The sequence below is a fragment of the Onychomys torridus genome, chromosome 8 (assembly GCF_903995425.1).
Source record: "Onychomys torridus chromosome 8, mOncTor1.1, whole genome shotgun sequence".
In the NCBI taxonomy this organism is placed as follows: domain Eukaryota; kingdom Metazoa; phylum Chordata; class Mammalia; order Rodentia; family Cricetidae; genus Onychomys; species Onychomys torridus.
In genome coordinates, this window is record NC_050450.1 from 98,871,164 (window position 1) to 98,898,899 (window position 27,736).

At 39.1% G+C, this 27,736-nt stretch overlaps 1 protein-coding gene across 1 annotated transcript; it reads left to right on the forward strand.

Moving 5' to 3' along the window:
* On the forward strand, positions 1–27,736 carry Kcnj16 (potassium inwardly rectifying channel subfamily J member 16). The gene is made up of 2 exons (XM_036197599.1): positions 1–200; positions 24,767–27,736. Exon 2 carries the CDS (start codon positions 24,860–24,862, stop codon positions 26,117–26,119), a length of 1,260 nt encoding a protein of 419 aa, XP_036053492.1. The 5' UTR covers positions 1–200; positions 24,767–24,859; the 3' UTR covers positions 26,120–27,736.

Here is a 27,736-nt window from a genome sequence, read left to right on the forward strand (position 1 = left end):
TCTGGCTTTTGTCTGTGCTGAATGCGTCCGGAAAGGCAAAAAAGAGCGAGATTCTGCTGTGGGGTTTCTCATCTCCATGGTGGTAGGTGCTGACAGCCTCAGAGCGTGAGCTAGAAGGGCACAGAGAAAAGAGAATGAGGTGTGTTCGCTACGGTCCTATTGAAGATAGAAAGGTCACAGGGTTTGGATCTGTAACCAAGGTAAGATCTTGCTGTCGTATACAAAGTGGTCCAAGCCTGGGCTATTTTCCTGATCATCTGTTCCCTTAAGCTCATGCTTTCTGTGTCAAGGCTTTTGATGGGTACCTGCATCTTCTGGTCTATGTAGGCATGCTTTATTATGACAAGGCCGATAACTGGGAATTCTTTTTTCCTTTCGTGTCATCTCTAGAGAGTGTTGAACCAAACAGACTAAGAATGTAAGTGCCATTTATAGATTTCTTAAGGGAAGCGACATTCAGAGAAAGAGACTAAAAGGGGAGCGACTTCACCAGTGGAACATTATGTTTGCATCTCGATGTGGCTGGTGTGGAAGAAGTGAGTCTTTAATTTCCTGTGCAAATGGGCATTCATAAAACAAAGCTATGCTGTACGTCTTTGTCACCTTCTACTGCCTCCGAGTGACAACAAAAGAATATGAAGGACTTGAAACTGTGAGATAAGTCATACTTCTGTGGTGATTTTGTCATAATTACTTCTTCACAACTAAAAATATGAGGACAGATTATTATTAGAATGTATATAGAAAGTATCTACTGAAAGGTCTTTAGTGAAGAGAAACACCCTACCCCCTAAACATGAGAATCTGCAAGGGATAAAAAAAAAAAAAATCACCAGGCTTTCTAAAATTTAATGCTTGTCTTCTATTAATTACTTCCATTCCTTATTTTATTTCAACTGATGCTATAGAGTAAATAACACTCTGGCAATCCCATGTTTGCAAGTTTCATTTCACTAGCAGAAAAGACACAATTAGGAAAAAGTATAGTTTGACTGTATGGCGATTCTAAGACTATGTAGGTGCGGGGTCATAGATTTGGCCAGAAGTATCTTACTTATAAAGAACACGAATCTCTGCCTTCCCTTCAATTCCTGTAAGTCTTTGAACCACCCTGAGAACTCAGAGGAGGGTGATTTAGAGTCTGCAGAGCTTCTGAGAGCTTACCATCCAGTCAGAATTGGCTACTCCACAAGAGTGACCTTCCCTAGTTTTTCAGCTTTTCCCCCACTTCCTTCCGAAAAGCCTTTAACAGTATCAGTCTCAAGATAGTATAAAATCTCTGCTGATATGGTACCTGGTACATAGGGACTACAAATACACAGAGATAATTGTTATTAGCTCCATTTTCAAGAAGAAGGAAAGTCTGGTGTAAAGAGTGACTTGATTTAATAGCTGAACTCAGAGTGATATTGCAACAAATGGCTCAGATCCAAGAACACCCACTCTGTTCTCAGATTTGAGAAAATTTCAGCCAATTGTAAGTTTGTAGTGGGGAAGGTAGAATAACAAAAGGGAGTTCTAGAAAAATTAACAACTTTGATGTGTTCAGCCATGGATTTTGCTGTTTGATAACTGTGTTCCACCCTGGGCCTCACTCTGTTGATGAGACCAGTCTCTGGCTAGTGATGCAGCTGAGGTGAGAGATGGTATGTTAGAATGGGCTGGCATGAGGAAGAAGCAGAGTCAAGATGATTTAGGGCCAGGCACATTCTCTTCTGTGTAATGGTGTAATAAAGATTAACAATTTTATATTTTGATCTTTTAAAGTTGACCCATACCAAAGCATCCACTATTGAGTGAATCTGTCCAATGGCTTCATCTGTCACTGTCATGTGGCTGTTTCAGATCAGCCCTTGTTTGACTCAAGTACTTAAGCTTAATGAACAATTTCTAAACATTGACAGGACCTCTGTTATTCCACAGCACTATCAAATTTAATTTTTGGAATTAACTATTTTTTTAAGGTGCAAAATAGCTAGTCGGGGTGACACGAGTCTCTCTATGCACGCATATCTGAACTAGAACCCAGAATGTAGACCATATTGACCTTGAACTGTTAGTCATTCTCCTGCTCTGTTTCTCTAGTACTGTAGTAGCATATACTAATTATCACAGTACTTGGGAACTAACAGTTTAAGGTAAATATGGTCTACATTATGGGTTCGAGTTCAGATGTGGGTGCATAAAGAGACTCTGTGTTAAATATGCTATCATGTATGGTTTCCTGAGTTTTCCTTAATGGTGGCTCAGAAAATCCCTGATCACATGTGAACTCCTTCTCATCCCATTGTTGATAATGTTTTTAAGCTTTGAGCTACAGGCAGATCGAAAAATAAAACTGAAAACAAGTCAACTAAACCAGAAAAGTCAACACTGATCAAAAGCAAAGATAGCAACCAGACATGAAAAGGAATGACATTTCCTGTTGATGTGACAGCAAAGCTCGTAATTCTTCTTTTAAATCAGAAGATTCAAGTGCTTGGATCCTAATAAGATGATGAAGCCTTTGTGACAGTTTTATTTTTAATCCTCTTGGGCAGCTATTCTCCATTGTTCATCTCCTAATACTGGAGTAAATACTGTGTGTTTGTTGGTGAAAACATTGTAACATGAAGCCTTTTAGCATCTTACTGCTAAAAGAGAACTTCAGAGTTATCTAGCCTAACTCCTTAACAAATGCAGGAAATTCCTCCATAAACCCTTTGATTACACAAATTTCAAACAAATAGTCTCAGGATGGTGTCTATTGTTAAAAATATTAGTGACAAAACATTCTTGTTGATAAGAGTATTAAATCTGTAACCTTAGTTCTTAGTAAGACAAGCATCACAAAGCAGGAACTCTGTCTCTTTTGCATATATATATATATATATATATATATATATATACATGTATGTATGTGTGTATGATTTTCCAATTTCTGCATGCAAGGGTGTCAGCTACTTGGAGCTGTTTTAATTATCTGGGAAAATTTAGATCACCAAATAGACAGCATAAGAAATGAGAAAATATAAGGAATGGATTAATAACCCTAGTTAGATCATCCACAAACCAAAGAAAGAATTCCATTCAAGTCTATTAAAGTGAACCTATGAGTTTTTAGTGGTTACTTATAGGGACAGAGTTGACTCAAAGGGCAGCTACACTATTGGGAGATAGCTTGAGCAAATTCATGGACAGCTACCCCACCAAGAAATCCCACCCCAACCAATTGCTTATCGCCAGTGATCATTGGAATCTGAAGAAGAAGGCCAGATGAAGATCTCATGAGCCATGGCTTTCTACTGTAGGTCATGTTAATAACTGTGATCTTATGAGGTTCTCTTATGGATGGTTACAACCTCTCAGCTCCAAGACAGCAATAGGAATGTCTAACCTAGAAAAGGCTGTTTTACTATGATGTTTGATAAAGATGTTGAATACAAGTACAAGAGTGTATATCTTTAATAGTTTTTCCTTCACTTATTCTTGTATTATTTCCTACATCTCATTTTTACCATTACAGAGTCTGTTTAAAAAAAATGCTTTCAGTGGACCTTCAGATCTAAGATATCTCCACTTAAACAGCTTTTTATTACTTTCACTGGAAATTCTTTGTGGATCAAAATCTGTTATTTTGTTGTTGTTGTTGTTGTTGTTTTAATAGTTGCTTTGAATTTTCTGGTAAAGATGTTTGTTTTCCACTGTATTGGCCTTTGTCCCTTGTCTCACAGTTCGTTTGCTCCATGTCTGGGCTAAACTCAGATGAGCTTTGAGGGACCAGCTTCTCTAACTTCCCTGCCTGTGACCTCCTCCAGTCTCTACAGCCAAGGTCATTTGATGCCACAGGTAGTGCTCTCAGCTCCAGGTTCTGAGCTCAATATTTCTGAGGATTCTTATCAACATGGCATTGTAGCACATTTCTTGGGGACACAACCAACATTCCTTAAAGCTAATTCTCTCCTGAACCTATGCCTAAATTGTAAGAAATAAGTGTCTCAAGACATATTAATAATGATTCTGCCTCCAACCTGTAACATGAATTCCTAAATGGTCTTAATAAAGAAACACACACACACACAACAAAACAAAACAAAACAAAACAAAACAAAACAAAACAAAACAAAACAAAACAAAAAACAAAAAAACCACAGTTGCCAGATATCGGGATAAATGCTGAAAGATCAGAGAGACAAAGGGACATGCCACATCTCACCTCTAGGACTCCTCAGCCTGAAAGGGCTTCAGCTGAAAGAGCTTCCTCAGCCAAAAAGGCTTAGCTGAAAAGGCTTCTAACTAAAAGGGACGCTTCTGCCTAAAAGCCTTCAGTTCCTGTCTCATCATGCCTTATATACCTTTCTCCACCTAGCCATCATTTCCTGGGATTAAAGGCGTGTGTGCTTCCCAGTACAGGGATTAAAGGTGTGTGTCACCACTGCCTGGCTATGTTTTCTCTCCTAGACTGAGTCAATCTCACTAGTCCAGAGTGGCTTTGAACTCACAGAGATCCAGATGAATCTCTGTCTCCCCAGTGCTAGGATTAAAGGTGTGTGCGACCACTGCCTGGCCTCTATGTTTAATCTAGTGGCTTGTTTTGTCCTCTGATCTTCAGGTAAATTTTATTAGGGTACACATTATATCGCCACATCAACCATTTCTCATTTTGCTCGTAACAGCTTCAAGCTGTAGTGGCATCAGAGAAGCATGTCTTTATGGTAAAGTACTTCCTAACACAAAACATTAGCAACGGAATGAGAGGAGTTCTTCATACTCCAATAGTTCCTGTTCATCCTGGAAAGTCTGCCAAGCTAGTTAAATGACATTTCTTATCCAAGGGAGGGGATGGTATTGATTCCTGGTTTCCAGGGTCCCAGGGAGAAGAATTAAGCATGTTCCTGGACATGAAGTGCCAGACACATAAGAAGCTCTTCTTCTCTGGCTGAGGATTGTATCATATTCTTATACCATCTGTATATGGAGGTCCCTAGACTCAACTTCATATCTGGGGCCTTCATATTGGGTAAGGCTTGTTAGCCTGAATCTACTACACACTACACATGGTCACTTATCTAAATTCCTGAACTCTATAGTCTCTTTTTCTTGTCTTTCCTCTTTTCTTATCCATTAAGCTAATTAAAGCTCTGACTTTTTTGCTCTACATATTTTCCCAAGAAAATGCGTGAAACTTCTGTTCTTTTCCAATCATAGCTAAATTTTCAATATGTCCAATGAATATCCTTCAGTGTATAATCTCAAATTCTACCCCACCCCCAGTATGCTGGTCATTATATTATCTACAAACCTAAATGCTTCAAATTTGTAGCTAAGGGAAGAATTAGTCTCTTCTCCTAATGAAAGTACTCCTTTCCCACCCCAGTGTGCTCAGCTCTCCAAGCCCACATGCAAGATGCCATGAAAACTTCCTGTCACAACCAGTGGTTCAGCAGTGTCAGCAGTGAAGTCAACAGACTCAGAGGGCTGGCTGCTTTCTCTTTATAGTCTTTAGAGATATTAAATGTCTTTAGAGATAATGGAAATGTCTCTCTTTATGTTTTTTTTGCATTTTTAAATTTATTATATTTGTGTTTTAATTTTACACATCAGCCATAGGTTCCCCTGTCCTCCCCCCTCCCGCCCCGGCCCCCACCTTCCTCCCAGTCCCTCCCCTCCATTCCCATCTCCTCCAGGGACCAGACTCCCCTGGGGATTAATTTAAACCTGGTGGATTCAGTAAAGGCAGCTCCAGTCCCCTCCTTCCAGGCTGAGCAAAGAGTCCCTGTGTAAGCCCAAGGTTCCAAACAGCCAGCTCATGCACTAAGGACAGGTCCGGGTCCCACAGACTTGATGCCTCCCAAACAGTTCAAGCTATTCAATTGTCTCATTTATCCAGAGGGACTGATCCAGCTGGGGGCTCCACAGCAGAATTCATCTGCTTCCATTCATTTGGCTATTTGTCCCTGTGACTCTCCAATCTTGGTCTCAACCATTCACGCTCTTACAGTCCCTCCTCTTTCTTGACAATTGGACTCCTGGAGCTCCACCTAGGGCCTGGCCAAGGATCTCTGCATCCACTTCCATCAGTTATTGGACGAGAGTTCCAGCACAACAGTTAGGGTGTTTGGCCATCTGATCACCAGACTACGTCAGATCAGGCTTTCTCACGACCATTGCCAGCAGTCTACAGAGGATGTATCATTGTGGATTTCTGGGGACCTCTCCAGCACTCTGCCTATTCCTGTTCTTATGTGGTCTTCATTTATCATGGTCTGTTATTCCTCATTCTCCCTTTCTGTTCTTGATGCAGCTGGGATCTCCTGCTCCCCTAAGCTCTCTTTCCCTCGAAACTTGCCTTTTATTACTCCCACTGTTGTCCAGGTTGTTCATGTAGATCTCATCCATTTCTCTGTCATTGGGTGATCCCTGTGTCTTTCCTAGGGTCCCATTTTCTAGATAGCCTCCCTGGAGTTGTGTAGCAGTCTAGTCATCTTTGTTTTACCTCTAGTATCCTCCTATGAGTGAGTACATACCATGTTCATCCTTCTGAGTCTGGGTTACCTCACTCAGGATGATTTTTTTCTAGATCCATCCATTTGCCTGCAAACCTCAGGATGTCATTGTTTTTCTCTGCTGAGTAGCACTCCATTGTGTATATGTACCACATTTTCTTTATCCATTCTTCAGTTGAAGGGCATCTAGGTTGTTTCCAGGTTCTGGATATTACAAGCAATGCTGATATGAACAAAACTTTAGGCTTCATTTGCTTATTTTTAGTTGACAAATAACAATTATAAACACACACACACACACACACACACACACACACACACACACACACTGGAATGACAAAATTTCCCATTTAAAATATATTCCTTGGCAAATTTCAAAAGCTGAAACATATTACTTAACATACTCAACATGTTGTACAGTAAATTCACAGAATGTTTCCCTTTTATTAAACTAAATTTTTGCATGTGTGTTGTGTGTGCATTTTGGTGCATATATTTCTGTTAGTGTTGCATGTGTATATGGACGAAAGCATCTGGTATATTCCTCTATTGCTTTCCGCCTTTTTTTTCTGAGACAACTTCTGTCTCACTAAAGCCAGAGCTCATTTAAAGCTAGCCTGTGAGCTGCAAAAATCTGCCTGTCTCTGACTCCCAAGGGCTATGATTATTGGCATGTGCTGCTACTCCTGACTCTTTCTGTGGGTACTAGGTATCTGAGCTCAAATCCCTATGTGTGCACAGCAAGGGTTTACTGATTGAGTCATCTAGCCAACCCCACTAACTAATCTTTCATGTCTATTGACTTACCTTGTCTCAGGTGTTCATCCATCTCTAATTTTGCCTGGCAGTGCCTCCTTAGTTATCTGTCATGGTGTAAATTACTTTTCATTTCATTGATGCTGGGTTGATACTGACAAAGACATCCCTTTGATTTGGGGCCAGGCTTCTGTAACCTCCTCCTTCATATATCTAATAATCTCAGAGCAATATTATTAACACAACTAGACGACATCATCTAATCACAGTTTAAGAATGTTCTTGGAAGAGAAAGCAAACAGATGATCATCTTAGTTTATTGAAAATGGCCTTGGACTATTCACAGAAAATATAGAAATATATGCGGCAGGATTGGGTTGTTGACTAATGTTCAAACTCACAACTCAAGAACCAGTCTTATATGCCTACATACACACACACACACACACACACACACACACACACACACACACACACTCCTTTTCCTTTAAAGCATTGACTATTATTAATTGATTTTAATGTTTCTTTGAATACTTTTTTTATTTTTAAGAATGTTATTTTACCTTCATGTATGTATGTGTACTGCATGCCTCCCTGATGTCCATGGAAGTCAGAAAGAACATCAGATTCCCTGAAACTAGAGTTAAAAATGGTTGTGAGCCAGCCTGTGGGTACTGGGACACAAACCCCAATCCTCTAAAAACACAAGTGCTCCTAACTGCTGAGACATCTCTTCAGACACAAAAAGTGATTTGTTTTTATTTTATGCGTCTGAGTGGTTTTTTTTTTTTTCTGCAGGTGTGTACATGCATCAGGTATGTGCCTGATGACCAAAGAGGTAGGAAGAAGGCATCAGTTCTCCTGGAACTAAAGTTACAGATGCCTGTGAGCTGCCATATTTCTGGACACCAAACATGAGGCTCTGAAAAAGCATCTCTCCAGACTTTTATTAATTTGCTTTTGAGGCAGGGTCTCACTACATGGCTCAGGCTGGCATCAGACTCACAATTCTCCTACTACCTCCTATACTGGATTACAGGTGTGTATTAACACACCCAGCCCAATCTTGAGTCTTTGGGACTAGGACTAGTTCACTCACAAGAGCCAAGCATCTGCTTGCAGAAGGAATCAATACAGAGATAAACTTGTATACTTTGGAAGTGTGCAAAGGAAGCTTTGTCCTTGCCACCCTTCTCAGGATGCTCTATGACATAATCCACACTGAATTGTATTCCCTGTTGTGTTCAAACATTTTGGTTTAATTCCAAAGGGTTTCCAATTGTTTCTCATCCAATCACTGGATGATAATCTCATGTGTGAAAAGACTGAACACTGTCCACGCAAAAGCATAACTGGATGACCTATCAGGACTTCCTTGGCCTCTTGCTACAAGAGACTTTAGATTGGTCTTCCTTCCTTCTTTTATTCCTTCCTTCCTCCATTCCTCCCTCCCTCCCTCCCTCCTCCCTTCCTCCCTCCCTCCCTCCCTTCCTCCCTCCCTCCCTCCTCCCTTCCTCCCTCCTTCCCTCCCTCCCTCCCTCCTTCCTTCCCTCCCTCCTTCCTTCCTTCCTTCCTTCCTTCCTTCCTTCTCAAAACAGGATCTGTCTTTGTAGTCCTGTCTGTCCTGGCATTCCCTCTCTAGACCAGGTTGGCCTCATAGTCACAGAGATCCTCCTGCCTCTACCTCCCAAGTGAAGAGGCTTCAGATTCTTAATGATTTAGTCCAGTCAAGGTTAATAGGCTGATAGTTACTCAATGTATTGGTGTACCCTGTTGTAATGGATATACCTCAGGTAAGCTGTGCTTATCTTACAGCAACCTGGTACAGAGAGATAGAAGAACAGAATAAAATGTGTTTAATTCTAGAAACCAGGCTCAGCCTTACACACAAAAGACTGGCAATTGTCTACTTATAGAGAACTGGATTGAAATCTTAGTGTTTTTTTTTTTAATACACCTTTAGTAAACTACTTCAATTTCTCTTGTAGCTAGGTAATTAACAAAATAAAAATATAAATATAACGTAAATTATACTTAGTAGAGTCTGTCTGGTAGCACATGTCTTTAATCCTAGAACTTGAGGAGCAAAAGCAGGTAGATATTTATGAGTTCCAGGTCAGCCAGGGCTACATGAGGTCTCAAAACAAAACAAAAACAAGAAGAATTACAATAACAACAAAGGATACAATTAATAGGTGATAGTATCATAAGTGCTAGTCAGACCTCTGGGTAGAACCACAGAGATGGAATTATAAATTTTGTGCCCACCTCTGGGTTGTCCTTTTTAAAGTTGGTCTACAGGTGCTGGTACTGGCTTCACTGGTTGAGTTCTGTCCAATAACAGAGGAATAGATGTGTGTGTGTGTGCACTGTGGAATTTCTGTGGCCACAAAGAAGACTGGAGTTATATCTTCTTGTAGGAAAATGGATACAACTAGAGTTAATCATATTAAGCAAATTAAACTAGTTTTAGACTAATATAATGTTTTAATATACAGTTTCCAGACTTTATACAGATACATAAAATCATATGCATATGTATTTATTTATAATTTTATATATTTATATATATTTATTTCCACTTAATACATATTATATAATATAAATTAAGTAGGAATAAAACTGTCTAGGGGAACAAAAGAAAGCTAATGAGAAAGAGAGGTGGGGAGAAAAGGGATGATAGGATGAGATGTCAGGGGATGGGATGGGATGCTATAAATGTGTATGAAATTCTCCCTGTGAAATACAGTCCATGTACAACACATATATAAAATGAAAGTTTTAAGTTATAACTTCAAAAAAGATTTATTGAAACCTATATTGGATGATTATCATTAGGAAGCAGGCGTTAAGTGGCCAGGCACTTGTAACCCTGAGAGAAGACATGAAGCAGTATGAGGGTGGTGTCCCTAAAAGCAGAAACAGGAAACTCATAGATGAATCTTGGTTGGCATCACCAATGACCTTTGAGGTTGTGCCACACTTTTTGACATCTTGTCCATCATTGCTTCTATAGTTGATGTTTGATTAGTGCCATTATATAGAACTTAGAGTAAAATCTCTTCAGGGAAAGAAGTGCAGCATGTCACACATAGGCAAGACTAACAGTTTCAGTGTGTTGTCTCCATACAAGGTACTTTTTGCTTCAAAACAGAAGAGGGCATTCTTGGGAAAGGAAGTGGAGACCTGCTTTGCTTGCTGCAATAGGCAGACCCAAGCAGTTGTCATGTTTTTGCAGCTCTGGTAGAGAGAGAGCTGGGATCCAAGTGGAAATCCCAGAGGGTCAAAGAGTCAGCCTTATAATTCTTGGCTTCCAAAAGATTCTAGTGCCATTTAGCCAAATGTGAATGAATAAAAGCACAAATATTTTCTTAGCTTGATATGTGTCCTTTTAAAAAAATGTTTGTGGATATGGGAGCTGGCATGGGAACACTCACAACTGGCTGGAAATCTGCCTTGGAGGGCTGGTTCCTAATTGTGTGTTTATATGGCCTCACACATGCTAGGCAGGTACCTTGAGCTTAGCCTCAACCCTTCAATTTTTCCTTTTTTCAATTAAGGTCCCCAATTTGCCCTTACAGAAAGTGACAAGAGACTTGGACTCAGTGAAGTTTTATGTCTTAGAAACAGTGCCAATACAGCATTTCTTCTTCTGTTCCTAAATTCTATGAATGAAAGTAACCAGCATCCTTAGCACAGTCTTCAGTTGTATTTTAAACCTCAAAAGAATTCCCAGACCTATCAGTGGATGAATTTCTTGCAAATGACATTTATTGTATATGGATATAAAATGGCATTTTGATTAAGTGATAACAAAATCAAATTTTATTTCCAAAGAAAGTTATTGGCTCATCTCTGTATTCTTCTCCAGGCAACCACAAACCAAAGGGGTAGGGGTTAGCAACATATGGACTACAGTTAAAATTGTAACTAATCTTTATTTTCCCCCAACATAATATTTTTATTAATTACTTGGGAATTTCTTACAAGGCACCATGATCACACCCATTTCTGGTTTCAAAATAGATTAAAATTTGTTTTCTGCATTTCTATGTTGTGTAAATCTTTGGTGACTAAAAAGTTTTGATTGCCATGTTGGAAATGCATTTGTTTGAGCCAAGCATCACTCAAATTTTCATAGGCACACTGATTGCTTAATGAATTAAACTTAGGAATTAACGTTTGAATTCATAAACTGCTCTTTGCCTAGGAATCTACCTATATCCATTGTCTTTATCTGCTCATTGATTTCAGGGAACACAAAGCCAATGTGAACAACATCCAGGTACATGAATGAGTGTTCTTTACAAAGCACCAGCATACTCTGAGTCAAACACAGTTCAATTTCTCATTATTTTCCTTTTAAAGTTTATTTATGTATGGCCCTAACTTTCTTCATTATCTAAGGAAGCACAGTTAACCACAGAAGCATATCATTAAATTGCAGGTTGGAATCTTAGATGCTGGGAAGGTCTCAAGCAAAATCAACTTTCTCTTGCATGGAGTTCTAGCCTCAGTCACTCTGATACTATTCTGTCACAGAGGTCTGCTTTCTGAGATGGCTCTTTGAGAGGACATCTCAGATAGCCCAAGGCTGAGTTTCTTTAAAGGCAATAAGAATCATCCCAATCCTTAGTCCAATTCAGCATAGATACAGTTGAATACTGATTTAAATCAAATACATGAAACCTTTTTCATGTTTTTAGCACCATTGTAGGCATCCGTACATTTGGCTGTGAAACAGAGACACTTAAGAGAAAGTTTTACCCTTTTACAAGGAGATATAGCTAACAAATGCCTCTATCTACCCTTAGCCTGACTCTCTAGGTCCCACCAAAATGAATATTCTAGGCTGTGAAACACTGGGGCCAAGCCATATCTCACTTGCCTTTCTAAGGAAAATGTTACTGATTTGGGTTGTCACTTTGTGCAGACATTCATGAATAATGAAATTCAAACCTTCCAAATCAGGTCATGCTGGGTTAATCTACAGCACCATCAAGGGAACAAAAAGTATGATGAGAAGAGAAAGCACAGAAAATCAGATTCATGGAAATTCAAGGGCCTATCAAACACACTTTAGTCTTGCCATCTACCTAAATCATCTGTAAACTATTCAGTGGTTTTGCTTCCCACCTAAGGAGCCTTGAGAATGCACACACTGATAGAAAGCTAATCCCACTTTCTAGCAGCATGCAGTGTGCAGAATCCTTAAGAGGCTGTGTATTTGGATCTTCGTTGGAGGCTATCTTTTCTGTATCCACTGGGGAAATGGGAGTTGAGCCAACAAATGTTAACGGTTGCTTCATTTTCCTCCCCAATAAAGATGCCCTGAGTTTTCATTTTGACAACTTAAAACAGAAACTGAATCATTTAAAGGTCAGAGAAGTTGTAGACACTATCCAGGGAGTTCCTAGTCTACAAGCATAACACATCTGTGAGTTCACTGATTCCCAGCAGATGCAATAGACTAATAAATAGCCTTTGTGTTGCCAGAGAGGACAGTTCACAGGCCCTCATCACAAATGAGAAAATAGTAACAGAGACACCAGAGTTGGGTTTCTGTTGGAATACTATTAATGCTGAACTGAGAAGGTCAAAAGTCGTGGCACATATGCTTTCCATAAGTTACATTTGTTTGGGAATGCACAGTTAGGTATAATCAAAGCAGCTTTCAAATAAAACTGTCTGGAATCTATTATGGGTCAGTCATAGGGAACCTGGCATTGGAACTACAATGGAGACTGTTTTGTTACCCTTGGGATGGTGGAGGGGGTGTGAGTGCCGGGTATCACATGATTTATATTCTTAGTGATGCTAGGAGTTCTGGGCAGTTCTGTCACATCTTCCTGAAGTAACCCAAAGGTCAAGACAATTAGACGTGAAAGTGAACTTTAAAACAAGTCTTGGAGGTTGCACATCTTACAGCAGATATACTCACAAGAATGCCGCTTAATGCTCTTGTCATAAAAACCTATACTGGAAGATGGTGATGCTCTGCAAAAGGTGACCCTGATTCATGCTAGTTGATTCATTTGAAGTAATTGTAACTATAAGCCCTACTGTTCAACCTTCACTAAATTCTGTCTTTTGAGAGTAGGTTCCAGAGCAAAGCCTCATTTCATGTCCAGAACAACAGTTTTCTCAAAGATGCAGATGAGCAGGTACCTGCTTATAAAGGTAGTTCTCTTACACAACAAATACAAACTAAAAACAAACAAACAAACAAACAAAAACAAATTCGCTGAGTTCTGGACATCCTAACCTATTCCAAAAATGCCAAATCTTCCTAGTGAGCCATCAAACATTTGAACCCAAATTCTTGCCTTTCCATAGCTAGTCTCAATAAGATTTTAAAGAAGTGGATTTCAGTCTTGAGGATGTATAAGAATCACATGGTACTATATAGTATGACAGAGCTAAAACAATTCCCAGAATCTGCAAATGTCATTTACTTCTCTGGGATTTCAAAAGCAAGCTGTTAGAGGACCACACATCCAAACACACTGCAGTGCTGTCCTGAGTATGGGTTTGTATGTGTGTAGATTGCATTGAGATATATTCATAAGAAGCCACTAGTTTAGGCTATGTATGCAAATGTGCATCCCAATAACTGTGTATAGCATTCATCCACTTCCTATTTCTTTGGGGTTTCAAAGTCTGTTCTTATATATCACAATCCTGTACACAACAGCACAGCTTTTAATGTTTTCTTTCCAAAGATAAAAGAAAGATTCTGAAAAACATACTTGGCTCAATAGAGCCAAGAAGTTAAGGTATTAGCCCTTTAATATGGCCTGGAATGGGGAAGGCAGAACAGGTGGTTCTAAAGGGGACATGTGCACTTCTGTGCCTCCTGAACCAACGTTGCTTTATATAGCCCTGATAGATTACAGCAGCTTTCATGGTTTCCCAATTGTTCTCAGTGTCCAGATCTGATCAACTCTCTCTTCCCCCAGCCTCCATGTTTCAAAGGAGATCTGGTTTTACTTAGAGGAATTAAATGTCACTATATTTGTTTCTGTGAATTGTTCCAGCAAAAATTACCGCATCAATGTCTGACTTTAGATGTCTGTAAGACTGTCTGCTTCTCTGGGCTATTTATAACTGCCTTTTAAAAGGTCTAATAAATGCTTGTAGATTGCTATTGGTTTGTTTTCTCTTTAGAGGGCCTCAGAATTGGCAGTTTTCACATTTTGAACTGAAAATACCTGGATTTCTTTTTGCAAAAGATGTGTTTACTGTAGAAATTCTCTCTCTCTCTCTCTCTCTCTCTCTCTCTCTCTCTCTCTCTCTCTCTCTCTCTTTGTGAGTGAGTGTGTGTGTTTGTGTGTGTGTGTGTGTGTGTGTGTGTGTGTGTGTGTGTATGTGTAGCGTGTGGTATATGCACATGTGCGGTAGAGTAGGGAAATAGGTGTCTTGATGTCTCACACTCTGCCTTATACCATTGAGACAGGGTCTCTCACTTAAACTAAATCTAGGCTGGTGGCCAGCAAGTCACAGCCATCCTCCAGTCTCTGCTCCCCAACTACAGGGCTGGTTTCAAAAGTGCACTGGAATGTGCCAGGCTGTTTTCATGGGTTCTGGAATCTGAACTCAGGTCCTCAGGCTTGCACAGCAAACACCCTTACTCACTCAGGCACTTTTGTAGCTTCCTATTGTAAAATTCAAGATATAGAAACACACAAATAACAAATAGAAGAAAAAGGAGAATAAATAATCACACTAAACTGATAGAGTTGCAATTCATATTTTGCTCTATATCACACTTCCCTGTGTTTAAATGTATTTAAGCTTTAAAATTATATTGTTCAAACTGTTTAATAATCATATTTCTACTTGTGTCAAATCATATTACTTGTTTTTCATGTATCACTTTTAATATTTACAGAGTAAATCTTGTTATTCACATTACCTGTACAAACCCATGCTTTTTAGATGGTTGGGAAAAGTAAAAAAAATCATCACAAACAGCTTTCTTTTCTCTTTTGGTGGGTTTTTGTGGCCATTCATGATAAAGTTCTAGAATGAAGTTTTCTATTAAAAATTCTAGTCTAGTCCAAATTTCTGTAACTTAGATTTGTACTGATTTTTTAGGTTTTTTAAGATGAAAATATATCACTTTCTTCTTTTCCTTTCCTCCCTCCATCCCTCCCATGTGCTCCTCTTCTGCTCCCTCTTGAAGTCATGGCCTGTGTTTGTTTAATTATTATACCATAAGTATAAATAACTATATATATATATATATATATATGTGTGTGTGTGTGTGTATATAAATTAGTATACATTATATATAACTATTACATATATGTGTGTATGTATGTAATTATATACAGGAATATATGTTTATGTATATACACACATATAAATACCTAAATATATACATACAATCTGCTGAGCCCATTTGATGTTGCTTGTGTATATGTTTTCAAGTCTGAACTCTTAATGTTAAATAGTCAATTAGGTAGCTTATCCCTGAGGAAGACTCTTTCTCCTACTCCAACTATGTAGTATATTTTCACATATACTAGCTAACCTTTAGAAATAGCTAAAATTAATATACATGCACACGTATTCATTTATACATTTAGATATACCTCTAAAGTGAACATTTAATAATTTACACTGGTACTGGGAGTGCCCCATTTACACAATTTCAGTTATAGATCAATTTAAACACCTTTTATTTTTCCATTTCATTTATTTAATTATTTAGAGACAGACTAACTAGATTCCAGGCTGTCTTCAAACTTCTTATGCAGCCGTGTATGACCTTGAACTTCTGATTCTCTTGCTGGCCCTTCTCCAGGGCTAAGAAGATACTAGTAGTGTAGGGTCTATACCACTACACCCTCTGTGATGCTGAGGTTGAACCCAGGGCCTCTTGCCTACTGGACAAGTGTTCTACCTACTGAACTATACCCCTAGTTCTAGGAAAACACTTTTCAGTACCAAGTAAATTTTTAAAAAATACCGTATTTCTAGAGAATTCTGTAACACACTTGCACTCAGCTATTATGCTAAAGCCTATAGTTGTTGCTAAGAAATTTGCAAACAGAATTTATTTAAATTTTGGATTTGAAGTTAAAGAGAGAAGAAGCAGGATAATTGGGATCTGGAATTTTGAAGAGTGTCAGTATTGTTAGAGTGTTGATGATCTTAGGACTATAGGTTCTTTGATAAGAAATATTGTCTTTCCAATGTTTGCTCATCCATTCCATCAGGTTACAATTAGTGAATGCTTGCATGCCACATATTGTATTAGCTACAAGGGATGCAGAAGTGAAAAGATTAATGTGGTCCTTTCCTCGTGTAGCTTATGATCTTTTCTATGATGCAATACAGTCAATAATTCAATCATGTATTAGAGCAGGTTTAGGGTTTAGGGACACTTCTATAAAGAGCCAAAAATTAGAGATTGTGGGCTTTGCAGATCTCATGTCCCTAGTTACAACTGCCCAACATTGCATGATGTTGATGCAGGGAAATTTTCCTTCTCAGAGTGAAATAAAGGAGTCTATGAAATGTAACAGGCAAATTAACACAAGAAAAAAGCACACGCTTGTATTATGTGTACCAGTCATAGTGTTTGCTTCAAAAGCATGAAGAACTGAGTTCAGATGCTTGGCACTCAGAAAAAAGGCAATGTGTACCTCGAACTCCAGCACTGGGGAGGGGTATGCAGAGATGCAGAGACAGTTTTCCAAGAGAAGCTCTCTAGCCAGTGTAGCTTTAAGTCCTCAAATCCATGACAGAACTCCTCTCAAAACTTAAGAGGAGAAATGGTTAGGAAGATGTCCCATTGTCAACATTTGGCCTCCACCCCCTCCACCTGAACAGTGGAACACACACACACACACACACACACACACACACACACACACACACACATCTAATGCCACACATGACACTACACACACATCACACACATATAAAAATTAGAAAAGACTAAAGATATAATGAAGGACTCTTTCTATTGTAGATTAATGAGAAATGAGTAGAGGCCAGATACCACTACTCTGTGTGTAGAAGGGATTATGCAAAATACTCCATTGTGGATGGGAAGACTGTTTCTTAATCCAACACTTTCTACAAAAGGTTTTGATTTCACTTTCTACAAAAGAATAAAGTGGAGAAAAAACAAAACACAAAGACCCCTTGAGACACTTTCACTATGGTCCTCTGAAAACAAGGTCCTTTGAAGATAAGATGGTTTTGACAAGAGGAAAAAATATTGAGGAAACTAATTCTAATAACTAGGATCTGCTGATAGTTTAAATGTAGTTAAGAAAACTGATGAAACTATATTCTTGCACATAGATGATATTTTCTGTTGGCATCAAGTTGATTTTTCAATGCTTTGTTGTTCAAGCAATGAAAATTGTCACTGGTTGATATAAAGATGAAAAATAATGAAAAACTTTCAGTTCAGAGAATCAAAGAATTTTTTTACAGTATGAAGCAACTCTGGGCCAAAGCATGAGACAAGGCAAGATGGAATGTCTGAGACTGTCTCCTAAGGAGTGATACCTATGTCCTCTTGAACCTTTCAGTACTCAGTGTCTCACCACTGGCCTCCTGACTTCCTGGAGTGGCCTTAGATAACAGCACTAGAAAACCTTTATGTAATTTCTTCAATTTTGACTGTGGAATTCTGATTGGTCATCCCTGTATCATCAGGTGGCCCTGTTCTAGAAACATAGTGAGGGGAGGCTTCAGCTACATCTTCTGATTCCTCCCTCCCAAATCCCCCAAACACACACACACACACACACACACACACACACACACACACACACACACACAGAGTAGTTGTTTCTTTTATCATTGGGTGTTCCTCTTCCTGAGAAACAATTATTCTTTTCTGTTACTTAGTTAACTCCAATTCATCTTTCATATCATAGCCTGGACATCCATCTCTATGAGACTAGATAAATACTCAGTATGATGAGCTACTGAAGGATAGATATTTATTTAGGTTAACGACATACAATAAAACTAGAGAATATCCATAGTGCTAGTGTGTTTTCCATTTGTTACTCATGGAAACGTTTTGTGATACACCAAGTGCTATTCTCAAACTTCATATAAATAGAATCAGCTTAAAAACATTGGTAAGGTGCTGATATCATTATGCTAACAGATGGTAGAAATGCAGATAGATACAAACCTTTGATTTTCATCTTCCTGTTCTTTACACACTCTTATTTTTTTGGGGGGTGGGGGTTCGAGACCGAGTTTCTCTGTGTAACTTTGTGCCTTTCTTGGAACTCACTCTGTGGCCTAGCCTGGCCTCGAACTCACAGAGACCTGTCTGCCTCTGCTTACCAAGTCCTGGGATTAAAGGCGTGTACCACCACCACCAGCTCCCTTTGCACACTCTTATGCTGGCTCAGATTGCTGTTTTGGACAGTACCCACAGCAGCAGGATGTTATATTTCAGCTTTAAAATGGTCCCTGGAAGAAACAGGCAAGAGACCTGTTAGAAGGCAGATGTTATACAAGCTGGGTGAAATCAGGTGAAAGACAGCAAAAGCCTGAGTTCAGTGGTAAAATGCAGATGAATTCCTGTAATGTTAGGTTCCTGTGAGAACCAGCTCTTAGAATTATTGTAGAACAGTCAGCCAAATCACCCCTATAAATAAAAAGAGCCTTAACAACCAGATAGTGACTAGGTCTTAGAAAAACAAAATAGAATGGAGAGCCAGGTCTGCTTGGAAGCATTTTACCTGGGGCAAGAAGTAAAATGCACTGAACCTGAATAGCAGGTTCTGAGTCAAACCCTTTCTGGTGGCCTGTGTCACACAGTACCTTTCTTCTTTGCTCCTGTTCCTTCTGCATTCATTGTTATTATATATGTATATAATATATACATTATATATATACATTATATATATACATTATATATATATATATATATATATATATATATATATATATATATTTCCTTTTCCCTAGAAGCTATTAGTAATGTTGATTGTCTCCCTTGTCACTTTTATGGTTTTTTTGAAGTGAAACTCACAAATGTAAACTCCACATAAAGAGGAGGCTGCCTTCCAATGTTCAGAAGGGACTGGACCTAGTGTATAGCAGAAGTCAGCTGAACAAATTCTCAATATGAATTTAGGAGTCATTGGAGAAGTGTTCATTATTACACAACAAAGTTTGAAATGTGTCTTTTAAAGGGACATTTGATCTTATCCCAAATGGCTTCTGCACTCACCTCAATCCAGCTCAAACTGAGGTATGAGCAACCCAGGCTAGCATCCAACCAAGGCAGAGGTGGGCTAGCATCCAACAAAAGCAGAGGTGGGCTAGCATCCAACCAAGACAGGGATGGGCAGGCTGGTTATCAAGATAAAAACAAGAGAAATCATCAAAACTTGTTTTACCCAAACAGGTACACCTACTCTAGACAACAAATGAGTGTGGGATCGCCTTGCGAATTTCTTTAGGCTGTTGAATTTGCTAAGCTTGGGAGTTCATGCTGAGTTGGATGAGCATGTCTACGTGCACATATACACATATATGTGTATGTATGCATGTATGTAAAATAATGGGAAACCTCCCATATGAGATAGTTGTTATAAAACAAAAAGTCATTTGGTTTCTGGGATTTGAGGAGACAGTAGGACAGAGAAACAGCTCTGGTGGCTTAGTGGCAAGACAGTGGTCCTTCCTCTGAATTTACTTAAAATTACTGAGAACCACACACAATTTGCTCCTGTCATGCCAGTTGGGCGATTATTTTCTGAGAGAGTGAAAACAAATGTTCTGACATCTTATGGTAAGAAAACAACCCTTACACAATTCAGATTCAGGCAATGATTATTGAACAGTTACTCTGTCCTTGTAATAGATGTTGGCTCGGCACCCATTGCTTCATTCAACCCTCACAGTGACTCAGTGACACAGGCTGTATTCTTTCAGGTCATAAACAGACACATTAGATTTCAGAACAGTAGCTTATACCAAGATGCTCTTGGAGTTGAGGATAGACCTTGAACTGAAGTCTGTCTCAGAACTTAGGGTTTCTCTGTGATAACCTACTACCCACAAAACCCAAGTTTGCACATGCATGTAGAAGCCACACAAAGATACTGCATATGTAAGGTGTCCTGTTCTATCATTCATTCTCTACTTGAGATGGAATCTCTTGGACAATCTGTAGGCGCTGTGACCTTTCCATCTCTGTCCCATACAGTGATGTGGTTATAGACATTCACATGGACGTCCTCGTCTGTTTATATGAGGCCTGGCTCCTGAAATCAGGTCTCATTGCTTGCATAGTCAGAACTCACTCTCAGCCATCTCTTCAGCTTCTCACATTCCCATCAAAACTTATCTCATTTAGCAGTTGCCAGGAGAGTAATTTGATTACTGATGACTTGAGTGTCAACTGCCTCAGATCCTTTATGTGGGAAAGAAAGTACTTGTTAACCTCAAAAGCCACTGGCTTCAATAATTGGATTTCAGTGAAAATATTTTAGCTCATTTTTGTGGTGCATACTGAATTACACAAGACTGATAATGAATGTGCTTATGCTAAGTAGGTGGTAGAAGTAAGATTGCATTTTAGCGTTGGTGAAGTATGAGGATGCAAAGTCTTGGTCATGTGCTGTACACTCAACTTGTTGGGGTAAACTTATTTTTGAAGATTGAAATGCAAGATTGGTTCACTCAGTAAACAGTTAAATATGGGAGGATGTGGCTAAATGGAAGAGAAAATGTTTCAATTTCATGCACTGAGAAACAAGAACAAGTATTGGGTGCGGGGTTCATATGGTTTTTTTAATGCCCCCTGCTGTGTCAATGGTCCATTCAAAATACACTGAATTAGTAAAAAGGTGCCCCTAAAGTTGAATCCATGCAAAGAAAGTATTAAAAGGAAAGTCTGAAAGCAGAGACCTATAGTCAAAGTGAATTAAAAAATATTTTTCAGTGTCTATTCTTAATATAATTAGCAAGATTTTTTTTAAAAAGTGACTATTAGGGAGAGACATGTTTCCCCAATTCTGTCTTCTTCCCATCCATCCATCCATCCATCCATCCATCCATCCATCCATCCATCCATCTGTCCATCCATCCATCCATATATTCCCCCAGATACTTCCAGAAAATGAAATAAAATGGAATGCCTCTTAGTAGCTTTCTAAATATCTTTAGATGGGTTTATTTTATTTCATGTGTATGAGTGTATTTCTTGCATATATGCCTGTGCACTGTATGCCTAGCTGGTCCCCAATGGAAGCCAGAAGAGATCAGAATCCTCTGGATTATAGTCTTAGAGGTTGAGAGGTGCCGTGTGGTGTTGGGAATTGAACCAGGCTCCTTTGTAAGAGCAGACAGTGTTCTTAGCCTCTGATCCATTGCTCCAGCCACAACCTTTGGATGTTTTAATAAATTCTGATAATATTTTAGTGATTCATCACCCTGATTGTGATAGTCCCTTTTGTTTTAACTCCAGCTATAGAAAGCACCACTTCACAGCCAAGGACTCAGAGTGCGTATGTTGCCATTGCTAATTATCATCCAGCAAAATGGGCTAATCTGGACTCAACATCTGCCTTTGACTTTTATATCACATAATTTTATAATTATACTTGATTTAGTATTCTTTCTAGATTTGAAGTTCAAGATAAAACTTGAAGCTGGGGGTTTGCAAATGCTTTCTCTTGATGAAATTTGTGGAGGCAAAATGATTATGAAAACATTCAAGCAATTCAATATTATTTATTACATTTGTGTGTTTGTGTGAGTGATGTGGTGTTTGGAGGTTAGAGGACAATGTACAGAAGTCAATTCTCCCCTTCCAGTGTGTGTATCCCAGGGATCCTATGAAGTAATCTTGGTGGCAAGCAACTTTACTCCCTGAGCCATCCTCACTGACCAACATTATGGCAATTTTAAAGGCTAGATTTTCATCCTAAGAAATGGGTATGAAATACAGAACTCCCATGAACCCAAAAGCACATTCCTCTGATAGCTAATAACAAGCAGTTGGAAAAGTTCTCAAGTTCACACAACAGACCAGATGAATACATGTTTATTTTGTTTAACCATTTTGCAAACAGGTCTCCATTAAACCATTCACTTATCGTGTGGGTTGCAATGAGAGTTGCATGGGCTGAAAGGGGTTGGTCTGTCTCAGCTATAGTTTATCACTTAGGTTGCAGATACTTGTTTCAAGCATGTCTCATTGCCATAGTTAAGAGTCTTTAAAGAAAGCGTGGGAACCTACCCAGGCTCTAAATGCTTATCTGGATAAGTTGAACCACATAGTTGCAATGATGAACCCTATCAGAGATGTGGGGAATTTGAGTCATAATTCTCAATCATAACTTGAAAACCCTAAAATTATTAAGAGCGCTCTACAACAAATTTTCCACAGACCCGAATTTGCTCACTTACAACTCGTATTAATTGCAAATTAATGTACCGATTATCCTGTTTTGGAAGGTGTTTTAAAAGTGGCTTGTTTATAATAGTTCCTAGCACCCCTGGAATCCAAATTGGATGCCAACTGAATGCCATTTCAAATAAAACCCTTTTTTTCCTTTTGGCAGCTGAACAGAATAGGGACACACAGTAGCTTTGGATCTGTGAACTGTGTTTTGTTTTTTATTTTATTTTTTAACGCTCAGCCTCCCCTAATTTTGGGTAGTTCTCCTTAAGGAATTTTCTTGTTTGGAAGCATTTAGCAAGAAAACAATTCTACCTCTATATCTGCTCTTCAGTTTGAAATGATCTGTTTGGTTGTTTGTTTTTGTATAATTTATTCTAGACTCCTGCCTTCTGTGGTCAGTATAGAGAAAAGAATGAGCAACACTATAGAGGTTTCTGTCTCATAGTCATTTACATTTAATTAGACAGGTGCCTTTGATAACCAATGAACAGATATTACAGATAATGTTTGCATTGTAAAACATAAAAGATATTTATATTTTAGGCTTTGCACTCCTAGGAGCATTTTGATAGATCTAGGTCATTATCTTGCAATTATTAAAATATCTTTCCTTAAACAAGGCCAAGGATTAGCCATAGAGAGGATAAAACCACTAAAAACAGACCTGAAGGATGGGCTGGCACACACACACACACACACACACACACACACACACACACACACAGAGAGCGAGAGAGCGAGAGAGATCCATAATGCTTTACAGGGTTTTTGGCCATAAGTACAGTCCATCCTTGTGAGTGGTCCCCTAGACAAAGAGTTCTTTGTAAAGTGGGCCTGATCCCTGGAGAGAGAAAATGATTCTTTCTGTCTGGCTGGAGATACATTAACTCTTTCTTCTCTTCCGCAGTAGGGAAGGAGGTAGATCTTTAGTGATTAATTCACACATGAGTTTTAAGGAGTAATATTTAGTCATATTGAGTTTACCTGTGACAGAACGGATGGTGGGACCTTCCTGCCATGTCTTTCTAGACTTTATTTCTTTTATATGTCTATCACAGGTGGATCATATGAAAGACATATTCCAATAACTCTTGGTGCTGATGTTATTACACAGAAATAGCTGGACTATTTTGATAATCACATTTTTAAAGTTTAATTTCAGACCTGGGTGTTTTTAGACATGAACACCACAAAATGAGAACTGTTTGTTCTCCTTGGCAATCAGTTTTGCCCAGGGAAAGCTGCACATGCTTCAGAGAAAACACCCAAAAGCTAAGAGAGGGGGGTCTATTGAATGTTAGTATGCTCCCTTTAAGAGTGAAACAAGCTTTGCAACTTTGGCAAAATTTTTGTTACTTTTCAGAGGGAAAGAGAAGAGCTGTTAGTGTCAAAAACCCAAGAGCTGTAAGCATGGATGAAGGCTGTGAGACAAAAGCAGAGGTAACTTTATACCTCACCAGCAGCTTGCCTGGGAGTGGTTTGAACTCCTCTGGGGTTAAGGAAGCTTTCTTTCCAATCAAGGCAAGGGTGGAGCTAGGAGAAAAGGAGTTTAATCAGAAGTAGATGTCACTATTCATCCTGCTCTGTTTGGAGAAGTAGACAAGAAGAAAAACCCAAGTGGGACAGAGAAGAAGCCACAGTGAGGGGCTGCCTACGCCAGACACGGGGGCATTCATCCCACTACCAACCAAAGGTAGAAACTCTTTATTGCTCTGGCATTAGTAGTTGGAAATCTTGTAAGTGAATCTTACTTCACTTCTGTATATTATAGATTGCTTTGTTTTCTCATGCAAGAAAATGTGTTAGAATAAAACCAGTTCTATCAGGTGAGAAAGGGTTATGAGGTACCATTTGGGGTAATCATAGTCTTTACTCAAACACTAGGTATACATAAAAACCTTATTTTCTCTAATTGCATAGTTTGTTCCTATAATAACTGAGCTTCTTTCTATACCAAAATGTTGAATCAATATTGAATGTCTTCATGGTTCAAATGAAGTATTTGGTACTTTAGATAGAACAAAATTGCTCCCAATTTGTCAAACTACTGTCAAGATAGAAATTGGCATCTAAAGCTAAAATGTTGTTTAATTTTCTTGTGTTCTGTATTTTATTTTAGGATTTAATTGAAAACTAAAAAGCAAAGAAAAGAAAGCAAAGAAAACGAACCACCTGGATCCTCCCCTGGATGCCCTAAAGGACTTGAGAAAAAATGAGCTATTACGGAAGTAGCTACCGGATTGTCAATGTGGACTCCAAGTATCCAGGCTATCCACCAGAACATGCTATAGCTGAGAAGAGAAGAGCAAGAAGGCGCCTACTCCACAAAGATGGCAGCTGCAACGTGTACTTCAAACACATTTTTGGAGAATGGGGGAGCTACATGGTTGACATTTTCACCACTCTTGTGGATACCAAGTGGCGCCATATGTTTGTGATATTTTCTCTGTCTTACATTCTCTCCTGGTTAATATTTGGCTCCATATTTTGGCTCATAGCCTTTCATCATGGAGATCTATTAAATGAGCCAGGCATTACACCTTGTGTTGATAATGTGCATTCATTTACGGCAGCATTTTTATTCTCCCTTGAGACCCAAACCACCATAGGGTACGGTTACCGGTGTGTCACAGAAGAATGCTCTGTGGCTGTGCTGACAGTGATCCTTCAGTCCATCTTAAGTTGCATCATAAACACCTTCATCATTGGAGCAGCCTTGGCAAAGATGGCAACTGCCCGGAAGAGAGCCCAGACTATCCGCTTCAGCTATTTTGCCCTCATCGGTATGAGAGACGGGAAGCTTTGCCTCATGTGGCGCATAGGTGATTTCCGACCAAACCATGTGGTAGAGGGAACAGTGAGAGCCCAACTTTTACGTTACTCAGAAGACAGCGAAGGGCGGATGACCATGACATTTAAAGATCTCAAACTTGTCAATGACCAGATCATCCTAGTAACCCCAGTTACTATTGTCCACGAGATTGACCATGAGAGTCCTCTGTATGCCCTTGACCGCAAGGCAGTGGCCAAAGATAATTTTGAGATTTTAGTGACATTTATCTACACTGGTGATTCTACTGGGACATCCCACCAGTCTAGAAGTTCCTATGTTCCCAGGGAAATTCTCTGGGGCCATCGGTTTAATGACGTATTGGAAGTGAAGAGAAAGTACTATAAAGTGAACTGCTTGCAGTTTGAAGGAAGTGTGGAAGTCTATGCCCCCTTTTGCAGTGCTAAACAGTTGGACTGGAAAGACCAACAACTCACCAACTTGGAGAAAACATCCCCTGCCCGAGGATCATGCACCTCCGATACCAATGTCAGGAGGCGGTCTTTCAGTGCGGTTGCCATTGTGAGCAGCTGTGAGAACCCAGAGGAGACCACCGCTTCCCCACCAGATGAGTGCAAGGAAGTCCCTTATCAGAAGGCTCTCCTGACTTTAAATAGAATCTCTATGGAATCCCAGATGTAGCCCTCCTCTTCAGCCCCTTACCCAAAGGCACAAAGTTGTAAGCATGATTTTTAAACAAAATGTTAGATCTGTCCTTTGCAGCAAGAGTAGACAGTAGAACAGGTTAAAATTGGTAAGTGATCATCTAAAAATTCCATAGCTTTCCCATATTAAAATTTGGCATTGGTAAGCAAACTTTATATTGGGGAAGCTATTAAGGAGCTTAACTGATTACAGTTAATCTCATTATTGCATACACCTGTGTCTTCTCTTGAATGTGGAAGATTTAGGAGTGGGAGAAAAGAGAGGCTGCTAGAATAGATTAAAATTAGACAGGTAAGTTAAATATTTGCATTTATAAATTAATTATGCAATGAGAGCTTGTAGTAATATCTCATAACCTAAGTGCAACAAATATGACATGTCTCAGTCTCAAAAGCATTAAAATGTAAGTAAAATGAAGTGTGGTTTGAGGTATCATATTTGCCTTTCATCGGTATCAGAAGACAGAGGTGTGGCTTTAAGAAACTGATAGCACCAACAAGTCAAAGATTTCTTTCAGTGAGACTTGCCTAAAATGTTATTAGTTAAGTGCTAGAACCTAACCATGTGACAGAAGAAATGGGGACATCATTATTTAGAGAAGTATTTTTCTCTTAAATGCCTTGGTTCAATCAAACAAATGGGGACCAGAAGTGAGGCAGTGGCCTTTCCCTCTGCTCCTTGGAGAAGTCTATGCTCATGCCCCAGCTTCTCTCAAGCTTTTGTGAAGAGGCCGGGTCACTGAGATGGCTGCAGCAGTGAGAGGCACTTGTCTGTGTCCTCAGACATGAGAGAATAAATGCTGTTGGCTCCTGGTCCTGAGGGGCTGCATGTAGGTGGAGAGGAGCTGAAAGAGCTAAAACTTTTCTTAAGGACAGTGAGGCAGTGCGTAGTGACTTGGGTTGCAGGCATGAGCAGTTTTGTGCAGCATGCAATGGAGTTGATTTGATTGTGTATTAGAGGGATAAAATGAATATTATAGAAATGCTTAAATTTTAGGTCAAAAGATAAATGTGTATTCTGTTATCATGTTAAGGGATTAAGTTAATTCCTGATTCTTTTTTAGCATGAACCCAGTCTTAGACACTGTAAGCCTTATAAACTGAAGAATTATTAGCTATGGCTTGGCATGATTTGTGAATTTTTTCCACTGTTTCTGAGCTAGGAATGAGTATATGATGCAGCTGCTGTTTAATTTAAACACACACACACACACGGGGGGGGGGGGGATTTGGATTCTTTAATAGCAATTACTTGTCTAAATTAGAATATTACACTTTACAAAGCTAAAAATCATCACCATCATCAACAGTGCTTTCCCCACCAATTTGAATTTGTTTCTCTAGAAGGCAGGTGCATTCCACTGCACTGTGTTTCCTTTGCGCTGTCCTCCCATGATGCCTGCCATCAAAACAGGGGATCATTGATGTCTGGTTAAATACATTCTATTGCACTACGTGTTCACAAAGTGGAATGTATGGTCAGCATTCCCGTGTCCCATGCATCTTTAATCATCTGTGTAGATTTATAGCATGCTTTGAAACCTCCAATGACTTCCTTAACAATAAAGATCTCAGAGTAATGCAAAACACTGTA